General features: G+C 35.8%; 1 protein-coding gene across 14 annotated transcripts in view; it reads left to right on the forward strand.

The window, feature by feature from the left end:
* ZC3H13 (zinc finger CCCH-type containing 13) overlaps positions 1–26,916 on the forward strand; it is a 97,239-nt gene extending 70,323 nt beyond the window's left edge. For 7 of the 14 annotated variants that reach the window (XM_023187268.1, XM_023187267.2, XM_023187270.2 and 4 more), the window contains 10 exons: positions 1,534–1,725; positions 5,296–5,379; positions 5,723–6,278; positions 10,971–11,074; positions 11,470–12,693; positions 13,409–13,933; positions 16,035–16,187; positions 17,427–17,627; positions 21,751–21,914; positions 24,103–26,916. In XM_023187268.1, coding sequence (XP_023043036.1) covers positions 1,534–1,725; positions 5,296–5,379; positions 5,723–6,278; positions 10,971–11,074; positions 11,470–12,693; positions 13,409–13,933; positions 16,035–16,187; positions 17,427–17,627; positions 21,751–21,914; positions 24,103–24,273 — 3,374 coding nt within the window. In that variant the 3' untranslated portion in view covers positions 24,274–26,916. The remainder of the gene's footprint in view (positions 1–1,533; positions 1,726–5,295; positions 5,380–5,722; positions 6,279–10,970; positions 11,075–11,469; positions 12,694–13,408; positions 13,934–16,034; positions 16,188–17,426; positions 17,628–21,750; positions 21,915–24,102) is intronic. The other 7 variants (XM_023187274.2, XM_023187273.2, XM_023187277.2 and 4 more) reach the window with 5 other exon arrangements.
* Positions 26,917–27,408: the final 492 nt, after the last annotated feature.

Raw genomic sequence — 27,408 nt, forward strand, 5'->3', positions numbered from 1 at the left:
TCTTTCTTAGCTGCATCTGATTTGATGGTTAACCCATTCATTCCTAGATGTTATATGTAGCCTTTTTGTAGTCTTCAAAAATGTTTTACATTTTTTCTTCCTGGTCTTTAATTATTAAAATTTTTTCATATCTATTTTGATTATTAAAATACCCATAGAATCATGCTGTAATTCTTTTAGGTCTCAAAAGCCTGTTATATTTATATTCTTTGTGTTTTTGTTTGTTTTTTAAATCTTGGGGAAGTGCTTGTTGATTCTGACTTTAGGTGGGTTAGTTTGTCATATGTTCTTTTAAGTTTGGAGTGAACTCATCTTTATCAAGATTGATTTGTGGTAATTCTATGAGGTTAAGGGCAGGGCCCTCAGAGTTTCTGTCTGTTTTTGCCAGATATTCCTAAATTATCACAGCCCCAGGACTGCTTCTTTCTCTACTCCTAACCCTCCCTGCTCAAAAAAGATTTTTTTTTTTAATTTCATTTTGTTTTGAAGTAATTAGGAATTCACAGGAGATTGCAAATAAATGTACAGAGAAACTTTGTTTATCCTTCTCCCAACTTCTCCAGTGTTAACATCTAACATCCTACCTGTAGTATAGTATCAAAACCAAACAACTGACATTGGTACAATCCATAGAGTTTATTCAGATTTCACCAGTATACATGCACTTGGGTGTGTGTCTGTATGTAGCTTTATGCAGTTTTATCATATGTGTAGCCTATTTCCATAGTCAAGATACTCATCTGTAATATCCTAAGATTGCCTTTTATTACCCCCTTATAGCCACAATTCTCGCCTGGCCCCCGGCCCCGACCCCTGGCAGCCTCTTATGTGTCCTTTATCCTGTAATTGTCTCATAAATGGAATAATGCTGTATGTGTCCTGTTGAGATTGGCTTTTTCACTCAGCATAATTTTTTCTTGAGGTTCATCCAAGTTGTTGCATGTATCAGTCATTTATTTTTATTGCCAAATAGTATTCCATGGCATGCACGTGCCACCGTTTGTTTAATTGTTCACCCATTGAAAGACATTAGTGTACTTTGCAGGTTTTGGCTGTTACGAACAAAACCACTGTGAACGTTTGTTTCCCACATATGTTAATGAAAATTTTCACATGCAATTTAATGTCATTAACCTTGGTGTTCTATGTTAGAATGTTTTCACTGTAAAGTGTATTTAAGCAATAATATATGCCCTTTTTTTCATTATTTTTATATATCTGTGAATTAGATATGAAGAAATAGTGTTTTTTTGGCAGCGGGGACAGGTTAACTTTAATGAATCTTATAGTTTTATGATTTTATCGTATGACTTTTATATAGATAGAGAAAACTGGGACTTTGTCTACTCAGGTCAGTCATTGGACACCTTGGTTGTTCTGATTCATTGCTTGATACTCTTTTCAGGAGTGATTACCACACTTTGGAATATTAAATATATATATTAGTGGTTTTTAGGAGGAAAGATTGTGACTGATGAAATTTGTTGAATAAAGTGTATGTGGTAAACATTTGTGTGACTGTCCTTTGTTTAGGAAGTCGAGGCTCAAGAGGTTCTCAAATTGATAGTCACAGTAGTAATAGCAACTATCATGACAGCTGGGAAACTCGAAGTAGCTATCCTGAAAGAGACCGATATCCTGAAAGAGACAGCAGAGATCAAGCAAGGGATTCTTCCTTTGAGAGAAGACATGGAGAGCGAGACCGTCGTGACAACAGAGAGAGAGGTTTGTCAAACAGAATTTTATTAAATAGTGAACAATATCAATTGGGTGAATTGTTTTTTAAAACAGTTACCAATTTATTTTTTAATATAAAATATATTTTAAGGCTTGTGCTTGATGACACACTTGAAACTATTATATATACTCATATAATCTTTGTTCACATGGTTTGGGAGGGATTATGTCAATAGCTAGTGACCAGTACCTACTGGCAACAAAGTGCATAAACTTGGGTGCCCTGCTGTGTGTCTCTCATCTTAACCAAATAGCTTACAAATCTTTAAAGAATGTAGATGGTTGGGTTCCATTCCAGGCAATTCTGATTCAAGAAATACCTAAACTTCACATCTGAGTATCCTGGCTACTCATTCATTCGCTGTGATCAATAGAATTTTATAAGGACTTTCGGAGAGGAACAATAAAAAAATAAAAATTAAAAAATTAAAAAAAAACAATGATAGGGCTAGGGATTGTTTAGAGAAATATTTTATTTGTATTCTATCCTGAGAAGATATGGTATTTGCTTTAGCTAATTTTGCATTCTTATATGTCTTAAGCTAAAACTTTCTCTGTTCATCTATCAGATGATCTCTTAAATCAATTTTGAAGCAAGATTAGGAAGCACTTTTAAGAAGGGTTGTAAATACTTTCTTTGGCAATTTGGCAAGCTTTTGTTTCTGTACTTATTCGGGCATTAAAAATTTTATGAAGGTCTTACTAACCTTGGCTGAAGTAGGTTCACTATAATGCCTAGATTAATATAGCATGAAACTTGATGGCCCAGAGAATTGAATATTGATACTTTATTATGGGCTGAATCAAAGAGGTAATATTATATCTTGATCGGTTAGTAGTAGAAGAAGAATAAAGTTTCTAAGGCATCGTCTACTTTTGGGAGCATAGATAGGATCAGAAGTAGGAGAATTGATTGGGTTGAGTTTGTGTGGTAAGCCTAATGCATTTTGGTTAAAAGATATGTAGAATTTCCTTAGTTACAGATAGGGCTGGAGTTTCTATGTTCTGTTTTGATATCTGAAATTATTTCTTTCCTAGGACTTTTAGAACTGATGATGCTTTTTTTAAAATCTCTTTTTTCCTTTTTTTCTATTTTCATATCCTTGCTCAGATTTTTCTCATCTCATGCCTGAATTCAGTAGTACCATTTGGTTTCAATCTTATGGTTAGTTCAGCCACATGTATTGATCTTCTGCTAGGTGCCAAGAACTCTGATAATTGCTTTACATATATTCTGACTTAATCTTTACAATATCCTTGTAAGTGTAGGTATGATAAAACAATTCATGTTTTCAGAGTTTTGGGAATTAGATCTAAGAGTAGTAAGATTACAATATTATAGAGAAGTAGGTTCCAGAGCTGGAATTCAAACTCAAGTCTTCTGAGTTCAGTTCTCTATTTTAATTTTACTGTAACTACTTCAATAATTATCAGATATATGATTGAAATAAAAATATATTTTGGAGGCTAATGAATATTTTACAAATATTTGTTGAGTACCCATGTTAGGCACTTTGCTAGGCACTTGAGGTACGATAATTCTTATCCTTGTAGAATTTAATGGGGAGAGGGAAGAACTCCCCATCCAAAAAAGCAAAGTAGGATGAATGCTACTATTCTATATAAAAGTTCTGTGAGAAGACAAAGGAGCAAACTCAATTCTGAGCAATTCCAAGAAAGCTGCCTAAAGAAGTGACATCTGAATTAGGGCCTGAAGGATAAAAGGAAACTATAGAAGGAGCACTTTACAGGGAGAGGGTGCAGCATGTATAGACACCAGGACTGAAAGAAACATGTGCTTCGGAGTAGTAAGGAATTATGTTACAAGATTGGAGTCAGAGTATGCTATAATTGGCAAGGTACAAAAGAAGCCAGAGAAAAGGACTGATGAAAGACTATAGGCCAGGTAGTAAATGACCTAACTTTAGCCTAGTCAGGCTAAAAATTTGATTTTAATTGCCTTTCACTGCCTACAAGATAACTGCTTTTAAGCCGTTGGAAGAAATAATTTTCATCAAAAACATATTAAGGATGTTGGGAAAGATTGAAAACAAGGATACCAATTAGTTAGACTGTTGATGACATAGGCATCTAAGAAGACCTGATCAAGGTCTGAGTTAATAACTATATCTGTGGGGACAGGGAAAGGAACAAAGAAATATTTTAGAAGTGAAGTTGATGGTACTTGGATATAATGAGACTTAGACAACTCAGAGATTATCAGCTTTAACGAATTGGTATGTCGTTTATTAAAATAAGGAAATGTGTAAGTAGAAGCACATCTTTGAATAACACATTTTGGGGGAAAGATAGGGGAAGATAGTTTAGACATACTAAAGTGATGTTCTTATATTCTTTGCATTTTCCTTTGAAGAAAGCATTGATATTTTGGTTGGGAAAATAAAATATATCTCCCATTAAAGCATGTCTGAATAGTCTATTTGCTGATATTGCTGTAATTAGAAATTTAAAGTATGATTTGCTATAAGTTATGGTATTGAGTTTGTTTCAGGTTATCTTGTAATGATTATGATGTTGGTATGACTCCTTCAGACTAGGAATTCAGACAATACAAAAGATGGGTAGATAGCATTCTAGGAATCCAAAGTATGATACAGAAGAACCACTTTAAGTTGGTTTCATCAAAAGTAAAAGGATTCAAGAAAACTGACTTCTAATGCATCTACCATTTCTGTGACATTGGGAAGACAACTCTGGAGCATAATTTCTGTTTTTAAATAGAAAGGGGGAGAAGCGACTGTGTAGGATTTCATTTTGATTTCACTTTAAAATGCTGTGATCGTTTGTATCTGGGTCTATAACCTCTAAAATAGTAAAGATAGATAGATCTTGTCTTTTTAATCAGTGATTAGGAAGGGAAATCCAAAATACCATATTGAACCCTTCCTAGAAACATCCTAAAATTATTGTGCTTAGTGAGTTGATGTTAGATGTTCCACTTACCAACCTGTTGGCCTTATTATTACATGATCTTTATCGAACAACCAGTAGATATATAGTATGTAAATGGAAACATCACAGTAGCCTAGATCAGACTACAGTAGTTGCTTTGAAAAATGGCTATCTCTTTGAGAAAGTTCATGCCATCCTCTTATACGTTTTTTTATCCCAGACTAATTTTCTGCTCAACAGGGTATTTGGGCAGCATGCATTCATTTACTCTGTTTATGTGATTTGTGTGTACATGGAAAAAATTTAAATAAAATGTGATGAGGTTATCAGTTAACATTTCAACAGCTCTTCATCTGAGTAGTCATTTATATAATTAAGTAAAGCTTCTAATTTATTAGTAATTGGTTATTAATTACAAATATATATCACTAATATGAAACACTTTTTACATTTATTTCAAGATTGCTAGACATCAGTACCCTTAATATTACAGTTCATGATAAGAGATTGATATTGCAGCAACAAATTCTGACATATGTTTTGTTCACTATATTTTCCTCACATAATAGCTGCACTTTGATTTGTATATATTTTGGCCTGAAATTAGAGGTGTGACTTACGAGGGAAATTTTTTTTTTCCTTCAGCTCCTATGTTCTACACCTCCTGCTGCCCCTATCCTTTGCCACCAGTGTTCTCAGGTCCTGCTGGGGGGACAGAGAAGATCAGAGGTGAAGGGTAGAGATGGCAGAAAGTGGGGTTGGAGCAGTGGGCTGGAGGTAGGGTAGGGAGCATGCAGAGAAAGATCAAAGGTGGATCAGTGGGAGTGGGGAAGGGGGTTGAGGGGGAGCAGGAAACATGGTAGTTAGAGGGCAAATAAAAATTATCTTTAAAAAATTTAAGGTCTAGGGGTGATTGTTACTTGGATATTAAGTTAAAATTAAATATGCTACTCGGTTTATAATTTGTTGCCAGTGTGACCCTATACACAGATGAAATTTAAGATTTACCATGCTGTCTTACCAACAGGTTATCTGTCAAATTAATCACTGACAAAATTGATTTTCATTGTAGATCAAAGACCAAGCTCACCAATTCGACATCAGGGAAGGAATGACGAGCTTGAGCGTGATGAAAGAAGAGAGGAACGAAGAGTAGACAGAGTGGATGATAGAAGAGATGAAAGGGCTAGAGAGAGAGATCGGGAACGAGAACGAGACAGGGAGCGGGAGAGAGAGAGGGAACGTGAACGGGATCGGGAAAGAGAAAAAGAGAGAGAACTAGAAAGAGAACGTGCTAGGGAACGGGAGAGAGAAAGAGAAAAAGAGAGAGATCGTGAAAGGGATAGAGACCGAGACCACGATCGAGAGCGGGAAAGAGAGAGGGAGCGAGACAGGGAAAAAGAACGGGAACGGGAAAGAGAAGAAAGAGAGAGGGAAAGAGAGCGAGAACGGGAGAGAGAGCGAGAGCGAGAACGGGAACGAGAAAGAGCGAGAGAAAGGGATAAAGAACGAGAACGCCAGAGGGATTGGGAAGACAAAGACAAAGGACGAGATGACCGCAGAGAAAAGCGAGAAGAGATCCGAGAAGATAGGAATCCAAGAGATGGACATGATGAAAGAAAATCAAAGTAAGAATAATTATCAGTCAGTTATTATATGTATCTGGTGTTTAAAGTTTTTTTACCCAGCACTTTGGGAGGCCAAGGTGGGCAGATTCCTTGAGGCCAGGAGTGGGCAACATGGCAAACTCCATCTCTACAGAAAATACAAAAATTAGCCAGACATAGTGGTGCATGCCTGTAGTCCTAGCTACTTGGGAGGCTGAGATGGGAGGATTGTTTGAGCCTGAGAGGCAGAGGTTGCAGTCAGCCAAGGTTATGTTGTTGCACTCCAGCCTGGGTGGAGACCTTGTCTCCAAAAAAAAAAAAAAAGTTTTTTCAGTTGTCTAGAAAAAATAATTTTTAAATTAAGACAGGAATCAGTGAACTTGTATCCCATCACATCCCCTAGACTAGTCACCAAGGGATATCACCTGTGCCATTCTGATGATCCTTCATGAGTTTTATGTGCTTGTAATTATGGAGTCACTACCCCTAGGCTGCAGGAAGCATTCACAGTGTTTTAGAACTGAGGGAATCCTTGTAATCACTGCATGGTTCAAAGATGAGAGAAAAGGAAATGTCTTCTCTTGTGCTGTGGAGTAGTTCTTTGGGGTCAAAAGATGTGTTCTTGGTGTCTCATATATCGAGGGCATTCCCCCCCTGCTCACCCCCTTTTAACCAAAAAAGCGCTTACTTGCTCAAATATCTAGGAAGTTGGACATTAGCTTTTGCTTGTTCTGATGTGGCTATATCCAGATTCTCAAACAAAGCATTAGCAGTTTCCGTCTCTCCAGTTTCCCCCTGTATTAATTTCAGTCTCAGAAAGGTTTTCTCCAAATGATGGCTAAGATGGCTCCAGAGTTGTCCCTGTCAGCTTGGCAGTCCTCTCTGTGTTGGGGCTGTCATTAGTTGATGGGGAGACAGTAATTGACTAAGCTGATCATAGTGTTCATGAGAATTCTAGACTCCAATTGGTCAATTTTGAAGTTCTATGGGTACAAAACAAAACTTTTATTAGAGTTAACTGCTTTTTTCCCTCCAACTGGGATAAACACTGGTTTACCTTGCCAAAACATACCGAGAAAATAATTTATGTATCTTCAGTTTTCTTGCTCCTACCTCCAGCTCGTTTGCCACAGGGTGAATACAGGCTCCTTACTTTAGGCTTTTTTCATCCTCCCTATTGTGGGTTATGGTTAGGGCCAAACAACACAGCACAGAAGTAGAGCCTTCTTCCCTTAGGTCTTGGCTTCTCTTTAATCTGCAGCCGTGGTTTTCTGTAGTACACCCCCTGGATTACTTTCCTGCTTTCCTCTCCTTACATTTTGAACAATCTTACCTGAACATAAACTTCAGAGATACCTTTTTAACACATGGAGGCACAGGTACATATTCCCGCCCTCCCCACCCCCTACTTTTCTGACCTCTTTATTTTCTAAGATTAAAATTCTGAAATCTTTGTTATTTATCTTTTATTCAGTCCTATGTTTTCATTAATACAGATTGAGCATCCCAAATCCAAAAATTCAGAATTTGAAATGCTCTAAAATCTAATGCTTTTTAAGCGCTGACATGACACTCAGAGGAAATGCTCATTGGAACATTTCAGATTTTCAGATAAAGGATACACAACCAGTAAGTACAATGCAAATATTCAAAACCCAAAGCATTTCATGGATAAGGGATACTCAAACTGTATTTTTTTCATGCTTCTGATATCTGCTTATAATAGCAAAAGTTTGTCTGGTTTTTCATGGTTAGACAATCTAAGAGTTGACAGTGACCCCAGAAATTTAGAAGTTGAATAACTCTCTAACAGAAACTACGTGAGATTAATATCTTAATCTTCCATTAACTGTATTGTCATCTCAGTAGTGCAGTTTATCCAGCACTTTTTTTTAACTGCTGTTAATGTAGAAGGTTTGCCAAATTGCCGTATTTTATTTTACTCTAATTGTGTTTATTTAGGTATTTCCTAGAAATAACTTTTTCTCATGTAACACATCACCACGTAAGTTAGTAGCTTAAAACAACCACCGTTTATTTGCTCATGATTCTGTGGATTGGCAGTTTTTCTTGGGCTCAATAGAGTGGTTGTTCTACTGGTCTCACTTGGAGTAACTCATGTATCAACATTCCATCTGACAATGCAGCTGGGCCTGGAGGCCCAGGATTGTCTCACTCATGTGTCTGGCAAATAGGACATCTTGTTTCTCCTTCACTTGACCCCCTGAACTTCAGTAGTCTAAACTCTGCTTTACATGTGATGGTATAAACATAGCAAGAGGGCAGAAGCTGAAGCGGCAAGGCCTCCTGAATCCTCTTCACATTTGCACAGTGTCACTTTCACCCCATTCTCTTGTCATAGCATGTCATTAGATATGAAAAATGGGGAAATAGGCCACTTATTGATGGGAGAGGAGCCTTGGATAAAGTAGTACACAAGCTTGGGCCTGTGAATTGTCATATTACACCTGGGGCCTTCTCCACATGGTTGCTCATCTATATAAAGGAGCTGTCTAGGATATACATGTGTTGCAATGTTTTTGTTTTATTTTTATTTCAATAGCTTTTGGGGTACAAGAGGTTTTTGGTTACCTGGATGAATTCTGAGATTTTAGTGCACCTGTCACCTGAGTAGTGTACATTGTACCAAACATGTACGTTTTTGTCCCTCACTCTCCTCCCATCCTCCCCGTTCTGAGTCTCCAAAACCCATTATATCACTCTGTATGCCTTTGCATACTCATAGCTTAGCTCTCACTTACAAGTGAGAGCAAGTTGCTGCAAAAGACATTATTTTGTTTTGTTTTGTTTTTTTAAGAAAACAAAATGGCTAAGTAATACTCCATTTTTTTATGGCTTTTTATGGCTAAGTAATATTCCATGGTTTCATGGTGTATATATACCACATTTTCTCTATCCACTCATTGGCCAGTGGGCACTTAGGTTGGTTCTATATCTTTGCAGTTGTGAATTTTGCTGCTATAAACATACATGTGCATGTGTTTTTTTCATAGGATGACTTCTTGTCCTTTGGGTAGATACCCAGTCGTGGGATTGCTGGGTCGAACGTCTCCTTTTAGTTCTCTAAGGAATCTCTGTACTGTTTTTCCCAGAGGTTGCACTTACTGACATCCCCACCAGCAGTGAATAAGCATTCCCTTCTCATCATGGCCATGCTAACATTTACTGGTTTTTTTACTTTTTAATGGCCATTTTTGTAGAAGTAAGGTGGCATCTCATTGTGGTTTTAATTTGTATTTCCCTGATGATGAGTGATTTTGAGCATTTTTTTCATATGTTTGTTGGCTGTTTGTATGTCTTCTTTTGAGAAATGTCTATTTATGTCCTTTGTCCACTTTTTGATTGATTGTTTATGTTTTTCTTGCTGATTTGCTTGACTTTCTGATAGATTCTGGATACTAGTCCTTTGTTGGATGCATAGTTTGCAAGTATTTTCTCCCATTCTATGGGTTTTCTTTGTTATTTATTTTGCTGTGCAGAAGCTTTTTAGTTTAATTAGGTTCCATTTATTTCTTTTTGGTTTCGTTGCATTTGCTTTTAGAATCTTGTTCATGAAGTCTTTGCCTAGGCCATTGTCCAAAAGAGTTTTCCCAGTGTTAATTTCTAGAATTTTAATGGTTTCAGGTCTTAGATTTAAGCCTTTGATCCATCTTGAGCTGATTTTTGTTTGAGGTGAGAGAGATCCAGTTTCATTCTTTTACGTGTGACTTGCGAGTTTTCCCACCACCATTTAGTGAATGGGGTGTCCTTACCCCATCCCGTCTTGTATGGTTTGTTGACGATCATTTGGCTTTATTTCTGGGTTTTCTATTCTGTTCCATTGGTCCGTGTATACAGTATGTTTCTTAATTTTCGACCATAGTATTTATAAACAAACAAGGTTAATGAAAAAACAGGTAGTCAAATTTTGATGAAAATGGGGAAAACACTAGAATAAGTACCCAAAAGATATAAAACGCTACTCATTTAAAGCTCAACTAAGGAACAAAAAGTATAATGAACATATGAATTATTTTATTAATTTGTCAACAAGAAAGTGATTTCCAAGAAAGGAAAAGGAACTGATTTTACAGTATACCCACAACATATCTGGCTCTGGGTTTATGACATAACTAATTTATTCCTCACTGCAGTTTTCTGAGATGGACTCTCATTTCCCACCCACCCAGCCCCACCCCCCCATTTTCGGATGAGGAAACTAAGGTTCAGTGACTTCGAGGAACTTTCCAAAGGCTGCATAATAACTAATGTAGTTGTAAGTTGAACTCATAGCTTTTTTACTTCAAAGCCAATATTAGGTTTTCTCATTCAGCTCTGCAGCGTAAGGCATTTTTATATCGTAAGAATGCAAAATTGCTGAGTGTTTGTATTAGAGGGTACATTAATATATTGATTTCTGTGCTGCATGTTACCACCTTGCGGTATTTAAATCTGGCAATTTTCACTTGAGTATTCTACATGTATAATGAAGAAGAAGAAGAAATGTTGTGTACTTTAAGTTCACAATTCTTAGCAAATGAAGTAAAGAATTTTTATTAAAGACACCGAATATCCTTTGTATGATACACCTCTGGCAATATTGCTTTTCTACAATTATATATTCCAGTTATAGTAAAGAGATACTAGTAAAAACAAAGAAATCTCTTTTTGCCCCCTAGAATTTTGTAAATTGTGTTTGCTTGCCCAATTTAGGAAGCGCTATAGAAATGAAGGGAGTCCCAGCCCTAGACAGTCCCCGAAGCGCCGGCGTGAACATTCTCCGGACAGTGATGCCTACAACAGTGGAGATGATAAAAGTAAGCAGACTCTGTTTTCCATCTCTCTATATTCATATTCATTTGTAACCATGAAACCATCCTTTCATACTAGTAGGAACTGATGAATTAAGATTTTTAAAAAGTTGTCTTGCTTTGCTGTCTCTAAATATCTCCTTTTGTGACTAAAGTATGTGTTAGAGTACTGTCATTTTCTACTATTTATAGTAAAGCCATATTTTTATTTTGACTAAAATTATTGTCATTTTAAAAGTTTTAAAATGATCTTGATCTCTTGACCTCGTGATCCACCTGCCTCACCCTCCCAAAGTCCTGGGATTATAGGTGAGAGGAGAGATTGGCTTATTATAATTTATATGTACCATGCAGTGGTTATTAACCTGGTGAGAGTGTGATTACTTTTATCTTTTATATAGATGAAAAACACAGACTCTTGAGCCAAGTTGTACGACCTCAAGAATCTCGGTCTCTTAGTCCTTCGCACCTCACAGAAGACAGGCAGGGTAGATGGAAAGAGGAGGATCGTAAACCAGAAAGGAAAGAGAGTTCAAGGCGCTATGAAGAACAGGAACTCAAGGAGAAAGTTTCTTCTGTAGATAAACAGAGAGAACAGACAGAAATCCTGGAAAGCTCAAGAATGCGTGCACAGGACATTATAGGACACCACCAGTCCGAAGATCGAGAGACATCTGATCGAGCTCATGATGAAAACAAGAAGAAAGCAAAAATTCAAAAGAAACCAATTAAGAAAAAGAAAGATGATGATATTGGAATAGAGAGGGGTAACATAGAGACAACGTCTGAAGATGGTCAAGTATTTTCACCAAAAAAAGGACAGAAAAAGAAAAGCATTGAAAAAAAACGTAAAAAATCCAAAGGTGATTCTGATATTTCTGATGAAGAAGCAGCCCAGCAAAGTAAGAAGAAAAGAGGCCCACGGACTCCCCCTATAACAACTAAAGAGGAATTGGTTGAAATGTGCAATGGTAAGAATGGTATTCTAGAGGACTCCCAGAAAAAAGAAGATACAGCATTCAGTGACTGGTCTGATGAGGATGTGCCTGACCGTACAGAGGTGACAGAAGCAGAGCATAGTGCCACCGCCGCTACTCCTGGTAGTACCCCTTCTCCTCTATCTTCTCTTCTTCCTCCTCCACCGCCTGTGGCTACTGCCACTGCTACAACTGCGCCTGCAGCTCTTGCTTCCACTACAGCTGCTGCCGCCACCTCTTTCAGCACATCTGTCATCACCATTTCCACCTCTGCCGCCCCCACCAGTACCACCAATAATACTTTTGCCAATGAAGACTCACACAGAAAATGCCACAGAACACGAATGGAAAAAGTAGAGACACCTCATGTGACTATAGAAGACGCACCACATCGCAAACCTGTGGATCAAAAGAGGAGCAGCAGCCTTGGGAGCAATCGAAGTAACCGTAGTCATACGTCTGGTCGTCTTCGCTCCCCATCCAATGATTCTGCCCATCGAAGTGGAGATGACCAAAGTGGTCGAAAGAGAGTACTGCACAGTGGCTCAAGAGATAGAGAAAAAACAAAAAGCCTGGAAATCACAGGAGAGAGAAAATCTAGGATTGATCAGTTAAAGCGTGGAGAACCCAGTCGAAGTACTTCTTCAGGTAATAAAATTGAATTATGATCTAGTCACTGTTTCATAGGTTAGTATATTTTATACGTATTTTAATTCTAAAGTAATGCTAAGTTGGTTACTTTACATGTTGCCTTAAATTTTATGGAACTTGTTAAAGAAAAGCTTAGCTGCCCCATGGAAATGTTACCTGTTATCACATTAATACAAACATTATAATAGAAATACATACAATAGTGTTAATCAGTTTAGTATCAGGATTTTAGTAGTATGTCTTGGTGGAAGGGTTTATGTGTTCAAGTCCCTTATCAATGCCTATGATTTTAACCTTCCTGCTATTCTTCATACAGTCAAGGCTGCCTCTTTTGACCACAGAAAATAAGATAGGGGAGTAGGAAGAGATCAAATAATGGAGTGATTAGTTCTATTAATGCTTAATCATTTTAGGTACTTCTTGGAAGATATTTTATGGTTATAGTGGAAATAGACAAGGAAACTTTTTTTTTTATTTATTAGAACTTTGAGAGAGGAATTTTTCTTAAAATGACATATATTTGGATATTTATAGAGAGAAATATATATGTAGAATATAGAAATATATAGAACATATAGAGAATATGGAATGTGGAAAATTACATAGAATATGGAAAAAGGTAAATTATGTTTTAAAGGATCCTGAAATGAAACATTTTGTTTCTATTTTATCGTGTGCTAATAACTCTTTGTATATGGTATATTTATTTTAGATCGCCAGGATTCAAGAAGCCATAGTTCGAGAAGAAGTTCTCCAGAGTCAGATCGACAGGTCCATTCAAGATCTGGGTCATTTGATAGCAGAGACAGGCTTCAAGAGCGAGATCGATATGAACACGATAGAGAACGCGAGAGAGAGAGGAGAGATACGAGGCAGAGAGAATGGGACCGAGATGCTGATAAAGATTGGCCACGCAACAGGGATCGAGATAGATTGCGAGAACGAGAACGAGAGAGAGAAAGAGACAAAAGGAGAGACTTGGATAGGGAAAGAGAGAGACTAATTTCTGATTCTGTTGAAAGGGACAGGGACAGAGACAGAGACAGAACTTTTGAGAGTTCTCAAATAGAGTCTGTGAAACGCTGTGAAGCAAAACTGGAAGGTGAACATGAAAGGGATCTAGAAAGCACTTCCCGAGACTCTGTAGCCTTGGATAAAGAGAGAATGGATAAAGATCTGGGATCTGTGCAGGGATTTGAAGATATAAATAAATCCGAGAGAACTGAGAGTCTGGAAGGTGAGTGCTACCTCTTTTTCGGTGATACTGCTTTCTTTCTTTTCAGATTTCATGGGAAACAACTATTTTCTTTTGAAAGGGCATCCACTAATAGGCAAATTGACTCCATTCTCCATTCTTTTATAGGGGAAGTAAATATCAGAAGGAAAAGTCCTATAAGATAGAGACATATATATATATATATATATATATATTTTTTTTTAAATGTGGTCCCCTCAGTAGTACCATTAAGGCAGATTTGGTTCACGTAAACCTAAATGAAATAAAAGATTGTTTAGATGCAATGCGTATAGATGTTGAAGAATAACCATCACATCCTTTTCTTAGATGTTTAAAAAAATAAGATTACAAAAATTCAAATGACTTCTTAGTTCAGAGAAGGATTCAGATAATTATTAGTGAATCCCTATTTTCTAGGGCAGTTTAGAACAAATATATGAAACAATAACACTACTGAAACTGTGTTTAATGTCGGATTGACTAGAATCCCACTGGTACTCCCCAGTCTTAGAATAGGAACGCTAAGTCCATATCAACCTTTTGGCCCACTCAGAGCCAGCCCCAGCTGTGTGAAACCTCACCCTCCATGCTTCTACTCTTTACCCTTCAGTCCCCATTTACTAGACAAGTTGACTCGTGCCTTTCTATTCTCTGCCCTTCTTTGTACCACTCATACCATTGCCTGATAGACCTTTTTCTTTTATCTCATCTTTCTTACTCAAACTTCAAGTCCCAATTTATACATTATTTTCTCGATGAAGCCGCCTCTGCTCGAGGCACTTACTGTTTCAAATTCATCTCTTCATATTACATTTTCGTCTCAATTTTGAGTATAAATAGCATCAAATCATGAAGCGTGGTTCTGATGGAGGTACAACCCTGGGATATAATTGAATATAATTGAATTAATCATTATAATAGCTCTCTGTGATTAAAGTCAGTATCCCTCATCTCTAAAATATATAATTTGCTAGTTATGATCACAGGCAATGTAGCATAGAAATGTATAGCTGAATCACTTGCTATGTGATATAAAGTTTTTACTCACTTAAAGTGGGAAGATGAGTTGGATCACCTTGAAAAATGAAAAATCCTATTGTGTGCATTTATGTTGAGATGTATGTTTATATGACAAAGTTACTAAAATTGGTTACCTTAGAAGTGACTTAGTGAGGATATGGGGAGATTACTATAGAATTTAATAACATGGAAAATCACTAGAATGACTAGAAATGTCTCATAACTTCTTATATTTTATTTGCTGCAAATTCATACCCATAAAGCATACGGTTACATTTTGAAACTTAGTGTTGTAGATTCAGTGAAATGTATGGTTAGCTAGTGATTATAAACGTTAAGTGTATTCTGTAGTTTTAGGATTAAGTTCACAACTAACTCACCAAGAGACAAAGTTTAGCATAGGTGGTTGAAAAAAGTTGGTAAAATAAAAAAATAGAACATACACTAGTGGTACTCACAAAGTTATTTTTAATTGTATTAAAGCATTCTTCTAAAAATTGTGTTCATCAGTGAAAAAAGATCATTGAGATAGGGAGGAGGAATTGAGATGTAGAGAGAGAATTAATGGCACTTGTATTTTTACCTCACTGCTGTAAAGTTTATGTAATGAGCTAAATAATATGAACTAAGATTTAAGCTTCAAGTAAATTTTTTAAATAAGTTTGCAAGTTTTTAAATTACTTTAGATAAATTGTGAAAATTTGAAAATGTAACTTCAAACTCTTTTGAAGTTAGATTTGTCTGAGTTTTAAAGTTTTAAATTATCAAAAATTAACACAACACACAATCAACATTAGTATGTTAGTAGAAGCTTTTATTTGTCATAATTGTGATCTTATAACCTGTTCTGATAATTGCTGTCCAGATTGTATTCTTGTTAAAATTTAATTTACCTCATTAAATTTTATTTTTGTTTTCTTTTGATACTGTCAAGTATTTGAATAATTAAGAGATGTAGTTTTCTGATGAAAAAGATGTTTTTCGCATTGCTGTAATGTGTGTACCCTCTACCTTTTGGTTTGACTTAGTCATCCCCTCCCTTTAACATTGCCTTTGATCTGAAATTAATTTGTCTATTTAGCAGGAGATGACGAGTCCAAGTTAGATGATACACATTCATTAGGCTCTGGTGCTGGAGAAGGATATGAGCCAATCAGTGATGACGAACTAGATGAAATTCTGGCAGGTGATGCAGAAAAGAGGGAGGACCAACAGGATGAGGAGAAGATGCCAGGTAACCATTTGCAGAGGTGGTTAAACATGAAAGTTACCTGTTATATGGTATTAGAGTATTCTTACCTTCTACTCTGTAAAAATTGACCTAAGGCACTTATAATTTTTCCCTTTATACTTTACTTAAGGTTGAAAGGCCAATAAAATGAAAATTATAGCCTATATGCCTGCTCATTTTTAAGTAGGCATTGTCTGTGAATTAGAAAGGCCCTCATTTAAAACAGCAAAATTCTAAAGTTTATTTTCCAGAATTTAAGAATCATATTATATGACTTGGAATCTAAACAAATACTGATTGTCTAGCAATGTTCTTTCTACATGGTAGGCATATGGTACAAAGCTTCACAACTGTGGTGACATAAGTCACCTTTTTAAACAACCTGTCAAAAATTTACAGTAGTTGAAATTATATTTGAACACTGTATACCTCTATCAATTTTCTAAATTTGGTAATTATTTTGACTTACAGTACTTTGCGTGTTACCAGAACTCACTCTAATGATTATGCCATGAAGCAACATCCCTTAACATTCCTCTTGAATCATTCCAATTAGCTTCTGATCGTTACTAACAGTGTTTTTAAATCACAGTGAGGATCTTTTCTTTGATTATATAAAATATGAAATTTTTATTTTAATTTGCTCTTATGTTTTGCAATTTTTTCTACTGATGTAGAAGGTATGTATGATTGTTATCTTTGTTATTTTCTGGTATTAGGTATTTCTAAGTAGAACATTATTTCTTCAACTGTTCCTTCTCAGTGGATGGATTATTTGCTCTCAGTGTTAATAATCACTCTCTGACTCTTAAAGAGATTTCATAATGAAATAGTTGTTTTTAAAAACTAAAATGTATGTGTACACACACTGCAAACACATGTACTCCTAGATTTAACCCTTAAAAGGATTCTGGTACCAAGTTTCAAAAGATTAGACCTAATCTGAGTGAAATCAATGGAATTCTTTCATTGGGGATCTCCCATAGAGTTAAAATGAGTTACTCGTTTGGGTGGGTTGGGTTACCTGTTTTCTTTTGGTGGGAAGGTTTTTTATTTGTCAGAGTCCTTAGATTCTGAATATTATATGGGAAGGCTTTTATTTTAAGAATAGGACATTTTTGGTTTAAAGTACTTTTCATTTAATGTTTTCTGTGTTTTCCTTGATTTATATAAATTTCTATGTAGATAACAAGACTGCTATTTCTTGGTGTAAAACAAATCTTACTTTTTAACTTTTTACAGATCCCTTAGATGTGATAGATGTGGATTGGTCTGGTCTTATGCCAAAGCATCCAAAAGAACCACGAGAGCCTGGGGCTGCACTCTTAAAATTCACACCTGGAGCTGTTATGCTAAGAGTTGGGATTTCTAAAAAGTTGGCAGGTTCTGAACTCTTTGCCAAAGTCAAAGAAACATGTCAGAGACTTCTAGAAAAACCGAAAGGTAGTTTCCTTTTACTTTAACTATATACTGTCTGTTAACCATTTAAGATGCCATCTAAAGAGGATTGTGATCTGTTCTAATGTAGTGCTTAACACTATATAGAAACTATTTTTTGAGAAATCATTTATAGTCATTATTTAACCCTCATGGTCAAAGTTTCTCTTTAAAATTTATTTTGAGAAGAAGAGTTATCCCACAGAAAAGTTGGAAAAAGAGTACAATGAACTTTTCGTATTAAAATTACTTATTAACAGGCCAGGCGTGGTGTAGCATGTCTGTAGTCACAGCTGCTCAGGGAGGTTGAGGCAGCAGGAATGCTCCGGCCCAGGAAATTGAGGCTGCAGTGAGCCGTGATTGAGCCACCACACTCCAACCTAAGTGACAGAGCAAGACCCTGTCTCAAAAAAATAATAAAATAAAATAAATAACCAATAAGTTATAATATCAAAGTGCTCAGTGGTTTGCCCTTGGCTAAATGAAATAGAGCCAGGAAAAAAGACTACATATTTTTCATGTCTAAAGAAATTGGGTATTTTGGCAGCCCTTTCCCCTAGACACCTACCCAAATGCAGGTGTGTAGGTTGAGTCTTTAACAAAGTGGTTAAGAGCTTGGTCTGTAAGGCTGGATGATCTGGGTTTCAGTAGGCGCACCACCTACTAGCTATTACTTAATCTGTGTGTTAGTGTCATCATCTGTAAGTCAGGAATAATCATACCACCAACTTCCTGTGGTCATTAGGAGCAAATCAGTTATTACAGGCAAAACACTTAGAACAGTTCCTGGCATATAGTAATACCCAATAAATATTAACTGCTACTTTGAAAATATCATACTGATTTTTGACCTTACTGCAACAATTTTCAGTTACTCCAGATTATCTAGTTTATGGATTCTGGTGGTGGGGGTTGTTTGGTTTTGGTTTTCGCTGTCTCTGTCTCATCTAGTACCTACCTTAGTTTATTTTGCTACTTACTAATAGTTTATTAATGGGGAGGGACAAGTAGATGGTAAAAAGAAGGAAAAAGGGTAAAAGGTAAAAGCAACAACATTAACAATTTTATGTCATGTCCCTGAGCGTGAAAGTTTAGTTAGTATTAAATTTTATCGAAAAAAATTGTGTTACGAGTTTTATGAATTCATGCCCTTCCTTTCATCTATGAGCATAAGCAGTAAATGTTTTTATTTTAATATAGCCCAGTAAACCTAGAGTGTACATGTACAAAATACATAAAAATTATAATTGTGAACGTGTATTAACCAAAAAATGACCCAAGACTTAGTTCTTGCCCTACTCTGTTTGTCTTGTTTGGTTGGTTCTGTGACCTTAAGCAAGTAACTCCTGTGAGCCTCAATTTAATTTGTAAAGTGATGGAATAAAACCCCTAAAATCTTACCCACCTCTAAAGATATTTGTTTCTGTGACTTTTGCTAGTGGCATTTCAAGTTAAAATCTGGTTTGATTTTGCTACCCATGAAATACAGTTCGGCCCTTGCTTAATGATGACTTAACCTAAATAATGAAAATATACACTGTAAAGGGTGGGGTGATGTGGCTTGACAATCAGACCTCTTCTATTTTTTGCTGCTATGGTGGTTATATTAGAGAACTGAATCTTGATTAAAGACTTTGTCTTGTTTGCTGCCGTATCCAGGGTCTAATTATCTATCTATATTTTCTGCTATTGCCCAGAAAAGTGCCTGACATACATAGTGGGTATTCAGTAAATATTTATGAAATAACTGATAATGATTTTTCTATTCCATTTGGTCTATTCAAGTGTACCAACATGAAAGAAAACATAATCATATTCACATATAATTTTTAAAAGAAACAACTAAAGCTTAAAGCAGAAAACTTACAAGTGTTCTGAAATTGAAATTGCTTTTGTCTAAGTTTTCTAATTGCATTAAGATTAAGTTCTTTTTTTAATTTTTAATTTTTATGGGTACGTAGTAGGTGTATATCTTTGTGGGGTACATGAGATACTTTGATACAGACATGCAGTGTGTTAATAATCATGTCATGTGAAAAATTGAGTATTTGTTCCGTCAAGCATTTATCCTTTCTGTTACAAACAATCCAGTTACTCTTTTCGTTATTTTTTAACATACAATTAAATTGCTATTGACAATAACAGGTTTTACAACAGGGTGTTATAGTCACCCTGTTGTATTATCAAATACTAAGTCTTATTCATTCTTTTTTTTTTTTTTGACCCATTAACCATCCCCCCAACTTCCCACCCCTACTACCCTTCCCAGCCTCTATTAACCTTCTACTCTCTGTTGGTTAAGTTCTTTTGAGCTAAACTGTTAAGAATGCATTTAGTCTATTTCTTGAGTACTTTGGTGCTGCTCAGTTCACAACTCTGAAGAGACTAGAAATTTAGCCATATTATATACTCCCTGAGGAGGTTTGCCGGTGTGTGTTTTGTAATCTACTATTTTGAAAGCCAAAAATAAGGATCCCAATAAACAGAAATGTGTGCTAATGAACAATTTTCAAGGAAGGGTGTAGGCTCAGTGCATTTCTTTTATATTATATCTGTAGTGGAATGGTAGTTAATGTTTTCATTTTTGTTTTTAGTCATGTGCATATATGACTATATCATTGGTTGGTACAAACATTGGTATATCTGAATCATCTGAAAAACTGCCCCTTTTTTTCCTTAAGGTATTCTAGTCCAACTATGGTGATTCTCATTCTGCAAATCTGGTGGTAGAGCCTAGGGAATGTTTTTAAAACAGCTCCTCAGCTGATCCTGATAGACTCCAGTGTTTGAGAACTAGTTTCGAGCTTTTCTATTTATTTACACCTTTCTTATGTTACATACCTGTTGACTAGGTGTATTACATAAGACTGGTTTCTTGTTAATTATCGAATCTCAATACTTACACTTTGCAGCCCAGAAAATTGAAATCAGCTATGTAATGCAGCTCCATTTTGTTCTCAGTAAAATGTGTCTTTTGTTTTTACCCAAATGTCTACTGCTTTTCTTTGTGGGTTCTAAAAGTAACCTGCTTGATCGTGTTGTATGAATAGAGGCAATACCTGCTGTCTTTCGTACTCTTGGCCGACTCTTATTTATTTGGATTACTGACTGGTCCTGTTCTGGTATTTTGATTTCCTTTGTGTCTGTTTTTAACCCAACTTCTTTATATTTTATTGTATCTTTCCTCCTTCTGGGTTTTTTTTTTTTTTTTTTGTATGTTCAGTGTTTTCTCCCCTACCTTGCATGTTGTGACTTAAAACTAAGTGATTTTAATTTAATATATTGTCCTAGGTTTTTATGGTAACCAAATCTAGGACAAAATTTGCAGGTTGTCTGACTAACACTTAATCACTTTCTTAACTATTTTTTTTAGAGGTCACAGACTTGAATATTGTTATAACATTTGAATCTTGATAGTAGTTGATGGTAAGCAGTATACTGAATTAGAGTTCAGTGATTCTTAACTTGAGCGTTTCTTTAAAACATCCTTTAAAAACATTCTTTAAATAAATTCCCTGGTGCTGGGGGCAGTGATTCATGCCTGTAATCCCAGCACTTTGGGAGGCTAAGGCAGGCAGATCACTTGCGGTCAGGAGTTCAAGACCAGCCTGGCCAACATGGTAAAACCCCATCTCACTAAAAATACAAAAAAAAAAAATTAGCCAGGTGTGGTGGTGTATGCCTGTAATCCCAGCTACTCGGGAAGCTGAGGCAGGAGAATCGCTTGAACCTAGGAGGCGGAGGTTTCAGTGAGCCGAGATTGTGCCATTGCACTCTAACCTGGGCAACAGAGAGATACTTTGTCTCAAAAAATAAATAAATAAATAAATTTTTAAAAATTAAAAAAAAATTCCCTGGGCTCTACCTCGAGATCTACATACAGTCTGCTTTTCTTATATTTTAAGTAAATTTAAAGTGGCTATCAGAATATTTATTCTTGTTTGAGACTACCAACATAACTACATATTGAAGGTGCTTCACAGAGAATATATTGCCTTTAATATGAAATAATTTTCACCAATGTTGCTAACTTTAATAAAGTATAGAATTTGTAGAATATTCAGTTAAGCAGTGGGTAACCCTTTTCTATTTTAGTAAAACTTAATGCATGTTTATTTTTTTTTGAAAGACGCAGACAATCTCTTTGAACATGAATTGGGGGCTCTCAATATGGCCGCATTACTACGAAAAGAAGAAAGAGCAAGTCTTCTTAGTAATCTTGGGCCATGTTGTAAGGCGTTATGCTTCAGACGAGATTCTGCAATTCGAAAGCAGCTTGTTAAAAATGAGAAGGTACTGTTATTTCCTTGGAAAAAATACAAAGTGAATAGTGTGAATTTTTCATTTGGTTGTTTTATTTTTCATTTGATTGTTTTAAATTGAGATTGCAATCCTATGTTTTTATGAGTTTGGTTTCCTAATCTTTTACACATGTAAAAGGAAGCATGCCATTAAAAAGTGTAATAGGCTTTATTTTACTTCAATAGTATTAATGAATATTTGTTTTAATAAAGTTTAAGATATTCTATTTCTGTTAAATGTTTTTTGTGAAAAGTGTTCAACAAGCAAACATATTACAAAAATTTATTTAAATTGAAACTCAAGGAAAAAAATTTCTTAGAGTGGTGAGGATATTTATGAGAGGAGTATTTATGAGAATGTACAAAGTTGGAAGAAAGGGAAGTAAAGTGACCCTATATCAGCATTTGCGAGGAATAAAGAGATTGAGAAGTAAAAGAAATAGAAATTAGATTTGGAAGAGATCTGTTAATGAAATCTGGTAAACTCAAGACGAAAACATTTTAGACTCTTTGAAGTTAAGAAACTGGGATTTTTGGCCAGGCGCGGTGACTCACGCCTGTAATCCCAGCACTTTGGGAGGCCAAGGCAGGCAGATCACGAGGTCAGGAGATTGAGACCATCGTGGCTAACATGGTGAAACCCTGTCTCCACTAAAAATACAAAAAATTAGCCGGGTGTGGTGGCCAGCGCCTGTAGTCGCAGCTACTTGGGAGGCTGAGGCAGGAGAATGGCCTGAACCCGGGAGGCGGAGCTTGCAGTGAACCGAGATCGCGCCACTGCACTCCAGCCTGGCAACAGAGCGAGACTCCGTCTCAAAAAAAAAAAAGAAACTGGGATTTGTATTTGGGGTGGTGAGTGAGTGGGCATAGGTGGTACAGACTGAGTATCCCTAATCTGAAATTGTGTGAGGATCAACATGACCCTCAAAGGAAATGCTCTTTGGAGCATTTCAGATTTTGGATTCTTAGATGAGGATGCTCAACTGGGTACATAAATGTAATACAAATATTCCAGAATTCAAAAAAATTTCAAAATCTGAAACATTTCTGGTCCAAAGCATTTAAGTTGGGGAATACTCAACCTGGATGACAAAAAGAGAGTTGGTGTGATTCTTTGCTTAGAAAGTTTAGAGTAATGATAAAATGGTTAACTTCACTAGCTTTTTACTTAGGGGCAGTTAGGAAAACAGAATTATCTTTGACTACGTAACATTCCTAACGAGAAGTTTCATTAAAGAAAAATACTCAGATTTAGGGCAATGGGTAGGCGGGATTCAGTTTGTAAAAGACAGAAGAATGAGTTTATCGCCAAAGATTAAAATGGAAACAAATATGAGGAATAAGCGATTTTTAAAGCACGTCTTGACTATATAATCAAGTTTTCCTCACTTAAAGGTCTGGTTCAAGATTACTTTGACAGAATCACTACAGTCATTCTCCTTTGCCCCCTGATTTCAGTATGCACTTTTCTTTGTTTTGTATTTTGTAACATTCCCTGGTCCCTTCTCTGTGACAATAACATTCCAAAAAATGCTAATGTAACTTTAAGTCACAATAATATAGATACACATTTTAGTATAAGGGAGGTAGTAGTTCCTCAGCATACTGCATGATTAGCTGTCTTCTAAAGGATTTATTCAGTTCTCGAGCTCACTTTTTATGGGACATTGAAAGATTGGTAAGGAGTATAGAATAGAATGTTGGGCTTACAGAAGGAAAAACTTTGTGAGGAAGGAACTCATGGCACTTATCTTCGTAGAACCGAAGGATTGTCAAGTAGAGGTAAGATTGAATTACAGTGTAGCACCATAGAAGAGCTTTCATTTCATCACATGGAAGAAATAGTGCCATTCAACAACAGAATGTGCAGTGTGTTTTTTGTTTGTTTTGTCATTGGAAATGATGAAGTAAAAACTGGTTACCTGTCAGAAATTGTTGAGAGGATTCCTCCTTTAAGCAAGAGGTTAAACTGGGTGCCCTCTAAAAGTTTCTTTTCAAAGATTCATTGAGCCCAAACCCATTTTCTAATTTTGCTTCGAAATCCAATAAAGCTGATTTAATTTAATATCCAAAATGAAATATTCTTAAAAGTTTGATATCTTGGGTAGAGGTTAATCTTTCCTATTGTCAACTAATAATGTACATCTTTTTTAAAGTTTGTTTTTGTTTTCTTCAAATAGGGCACCATAAAACAAGCTTACACGAATGCCCCAATGGTAGACAATGAATTACTTCGATTGAGTCTTCGGTTATTTAAGCGGAAGACTACTTGCCATGCCCCAGGACATGAAAAGACTGAAGATAATAAACTTTCACAGTCCAGTATCCAACAGGAACTGTGTGTGTCTTAAGACTGAAGTTCAGTATGGTATTTTTGGTACTGTCTTCCTTCAGCAGTGCATATTCTTTTGCTAAGTTCTTTGGTTTGACAAGCATTAGTGACAAAGGCAGAAAAGAGTTATCAGCCGTGCTAAAAGAGCAAAGAATTTTGATCTTTAGAGACACTCGTTTTGGCTAACTTAAGATTTTATGTTAATTTTTACATAGTCCTTGATACTCATGCAAAATAATGTGAAAACATCTAGATTTAGTAGTTTATGCTGCGCCTTTTGTTAAAACTGAAGATTTTGGGAAGTGGTTGTCACTGCTCTTCCAGCCTATGAATATTTTTGTGAAATGGAACCATGGATTTATGTCTGGATCATCCATACAGAACCAACAATTGTATTCAAAAACAATATGTTCATCAAAGTAATTGCTCACATTGTGCAGTACTATGTTGTACAGACCATGTGAAAGGGAATACTGGTCTAGCTAACATGGTAAGTTTGTAGGCGAATCTCTAGCAGAAGGAAGCCAAAATATTTTTTTCCTTTTGAAAGTTTTTTAAAAATTATTTCATGGGTCTTTTTTTTAATTAATACATGTGCATTGTTACAATGTATGTTGGATGTCTTTTGACTCTAAATGCTTTTTTTGTTATCAGAGATTGTGTACTATTTTTATTTTTAATAAATGTAACTTCGCTTTCCTTGTTTTAGATTTACTTTGCTCTTCATTAATCTTATTCTTGATGTTCTAAAACATTAGTTATCAACATTACATGTTTCATGCTTCAGATATTTTACTGCTTGTGTCCTTATTGTTGGATAGCTTTAAACAGAGTTGATGTACTGCAAATGTAGCTTGTTGATACTTAAGGCATCTTCTTGGAATGCGGCTTTTGAAGAAAAAAATTACTCAAAGCAAACCAAGAGTTAACAAACCTAACATAACCTGAGGTTTAATATTCTACTATCATATTTTTAGAGCTATAACTTTTGATTATATTAAACTGCCTCCAGCTGTACTATGTAAAACAGATTTACTTTTCAAAATTACAGTATACCTGCTTTGTTCCGTATGTATATGTTTAATTCATGAAGTGGACTCTTAGAAGGATTTGAAATGGACTCTGGCCACAGAATTTGTGAGCAGACAGTAGCAGTGATAATAATAAAACAAGGCAATCAAAATTTAATTTTATCATGCCCTCTCACAGGGTTTTGTTATCATTGTAAGCCTATATTACTTGTGTTAGTAGTTTTGTCTCTATAGGTAACATAATGATGGTGGTGCAAAGTTTCTGTTCCAGAAACGTATGTTGTAAAGTTAATTTATACAAGATAGCCGCCAAAGGAAATGGTCTTACTTGCAAATGACTTTGAAAGCATGTATAATTGCACACAGAGCAGGAGAAAACTTTAATCAGAATTTCCTTGTGTCCTTTTCCTTTACTAAGTGTTTTGAATTAAAAAAAAAAAGTATGACCTCAGAGAATGAATACTATTTAGGAAGCCACTTCCTGATTTTAGTAGTACTGTTCTCTGTAGCACAAAGATTTAAAGTCCTAGAATTTCTAATCCTAGTTCACAGTATTGTAGAATATGACAAAAATAATGGTTTCCCCATTTGTCCACTGACTTCAGGGATATTTCACAAGTTATTTATTTATAGAATGAAAACTATGTAGTTAAATCTGTCATTCAGTTAAACATGTTGTCTTTCAGTTTGAAATCTTTTTGTTATATTGCAAAAGAAAATTTAGAACTATTCCTTTGTTCACTCAGTCACAGCATTCAGAGCTTTATGTTTCCAGTGAAAATGTACTGTTCAGTCTCATTTTCTTTTAATTCAACCATTCTCAGTATTAGTAACATATACCTATAAAATTTTTATAAAGCAAAATTTTTAATTGAATTTCTCATAAAAGTTCTTGGGCCATAATTAAAGTCTCAGTTAAACTAGTATTCCCGAAAAACAATCTCCCAGTCTATAAATTGTTTGCTAGTACAGTTAAAAGGTCATCTATCTCATAACTGATGACTCAAGTCTGTCCAGTTGCCATAATTGCACAATTGGATTCCAGCTGCTGGTAATAAGGAATTGTCTAGATAGATAAAGGGCAAGAGTATGTCTGCAGTCCAAAATAAATGAGAGTTAACACATAATTAGCTGTTTGATTTTTTTGGCAGCTATCCTCATGATTTAGTAAAGGGGTCTACTAACAATACCCAACTTTATTTAACAAAGTTTTGTAAGCATACCTAAGTAGTAACTGGATATGCTGAAAAATCTGACCTGTCACTTCACTTCACTCTGACCAGTAATTGCGGATTGTCTTCACCATCCTAACCCATGACTACATTAGGATTTTACGACTTACTAACTTGAAAATCTGTGACATTGGTAGAGTATCCCACTTTACTCCTCACTGTCCAATTGTGTAAAGATTAAGATACATACTATTGTTGATGATGCTTTTACACCTCAACTTGCTATTTTAAAAGGTTATATGAACCCCTCCCACTTTTAAGGATATTCCCTTTTACTGGTTTTCCTAGCTAAAATTATATAGCCATCTTTCTAAATATTGTATTTAAGTCTGATCTAGGACTTGCCTTATTTTATCATTTTTCTTTAATAATCTCCAATAAACTTTGTTTATTCATTAATTTTGTTGATCTTTCCATTTGGGTATTTTGAATGACACCCTGGAGAATCCAAGTTTAAATGGTGAAATATTTTTATTAAATAACTTTCTACATGCATCTGTAAACATAATTTCTCAACTTTATTGAGCTGTTTCTTTCAGATTTTTTCTTTTCTAAATGATTTTTATAAAGATGGGGTCTCGCCTACGCTGGTCTCAAACTTCTGGCCTCAAAGCCATCCTCCCTCCTTGGCCTCCCAAAGTTCTGGGATTACAGGCATGAGCCACCATGCCCAGCCCTTCTTTTTTTTTTCCAGAGGCAGAGTCTTTCTCTGACCCCCAGGCTGGAGTGCAGTGGTGGGATCATAACTCACTGCAGCCTCCAAATCCAGGGCTCAAGGGATCCTCCCACCTCAGCCTCCCGAGTAGCTGGGACTACAGGTGTGCGTCATCATAACTGGCTAATTAAAAAAAAAAAAAAATTGTTTTTCAACAAAAAAAACACTTTGGTAGG

Source organism: Piliocolobus tephrosceles, chromosome X (genome assembly GCF_002776525.5).
Source record: "Piliocolobus tephrosceles isolate RC106 chromosome X, ASM277652v3, whole genome shotgun sequence".
In the NCBI taxonomy this organism is placed as follows: Eukaryota; Metazoa; Chordata; class Mammalia; order Primates; family Cercopithecidae; genus Piliocolobus; species Piliocolobus tephrosceles.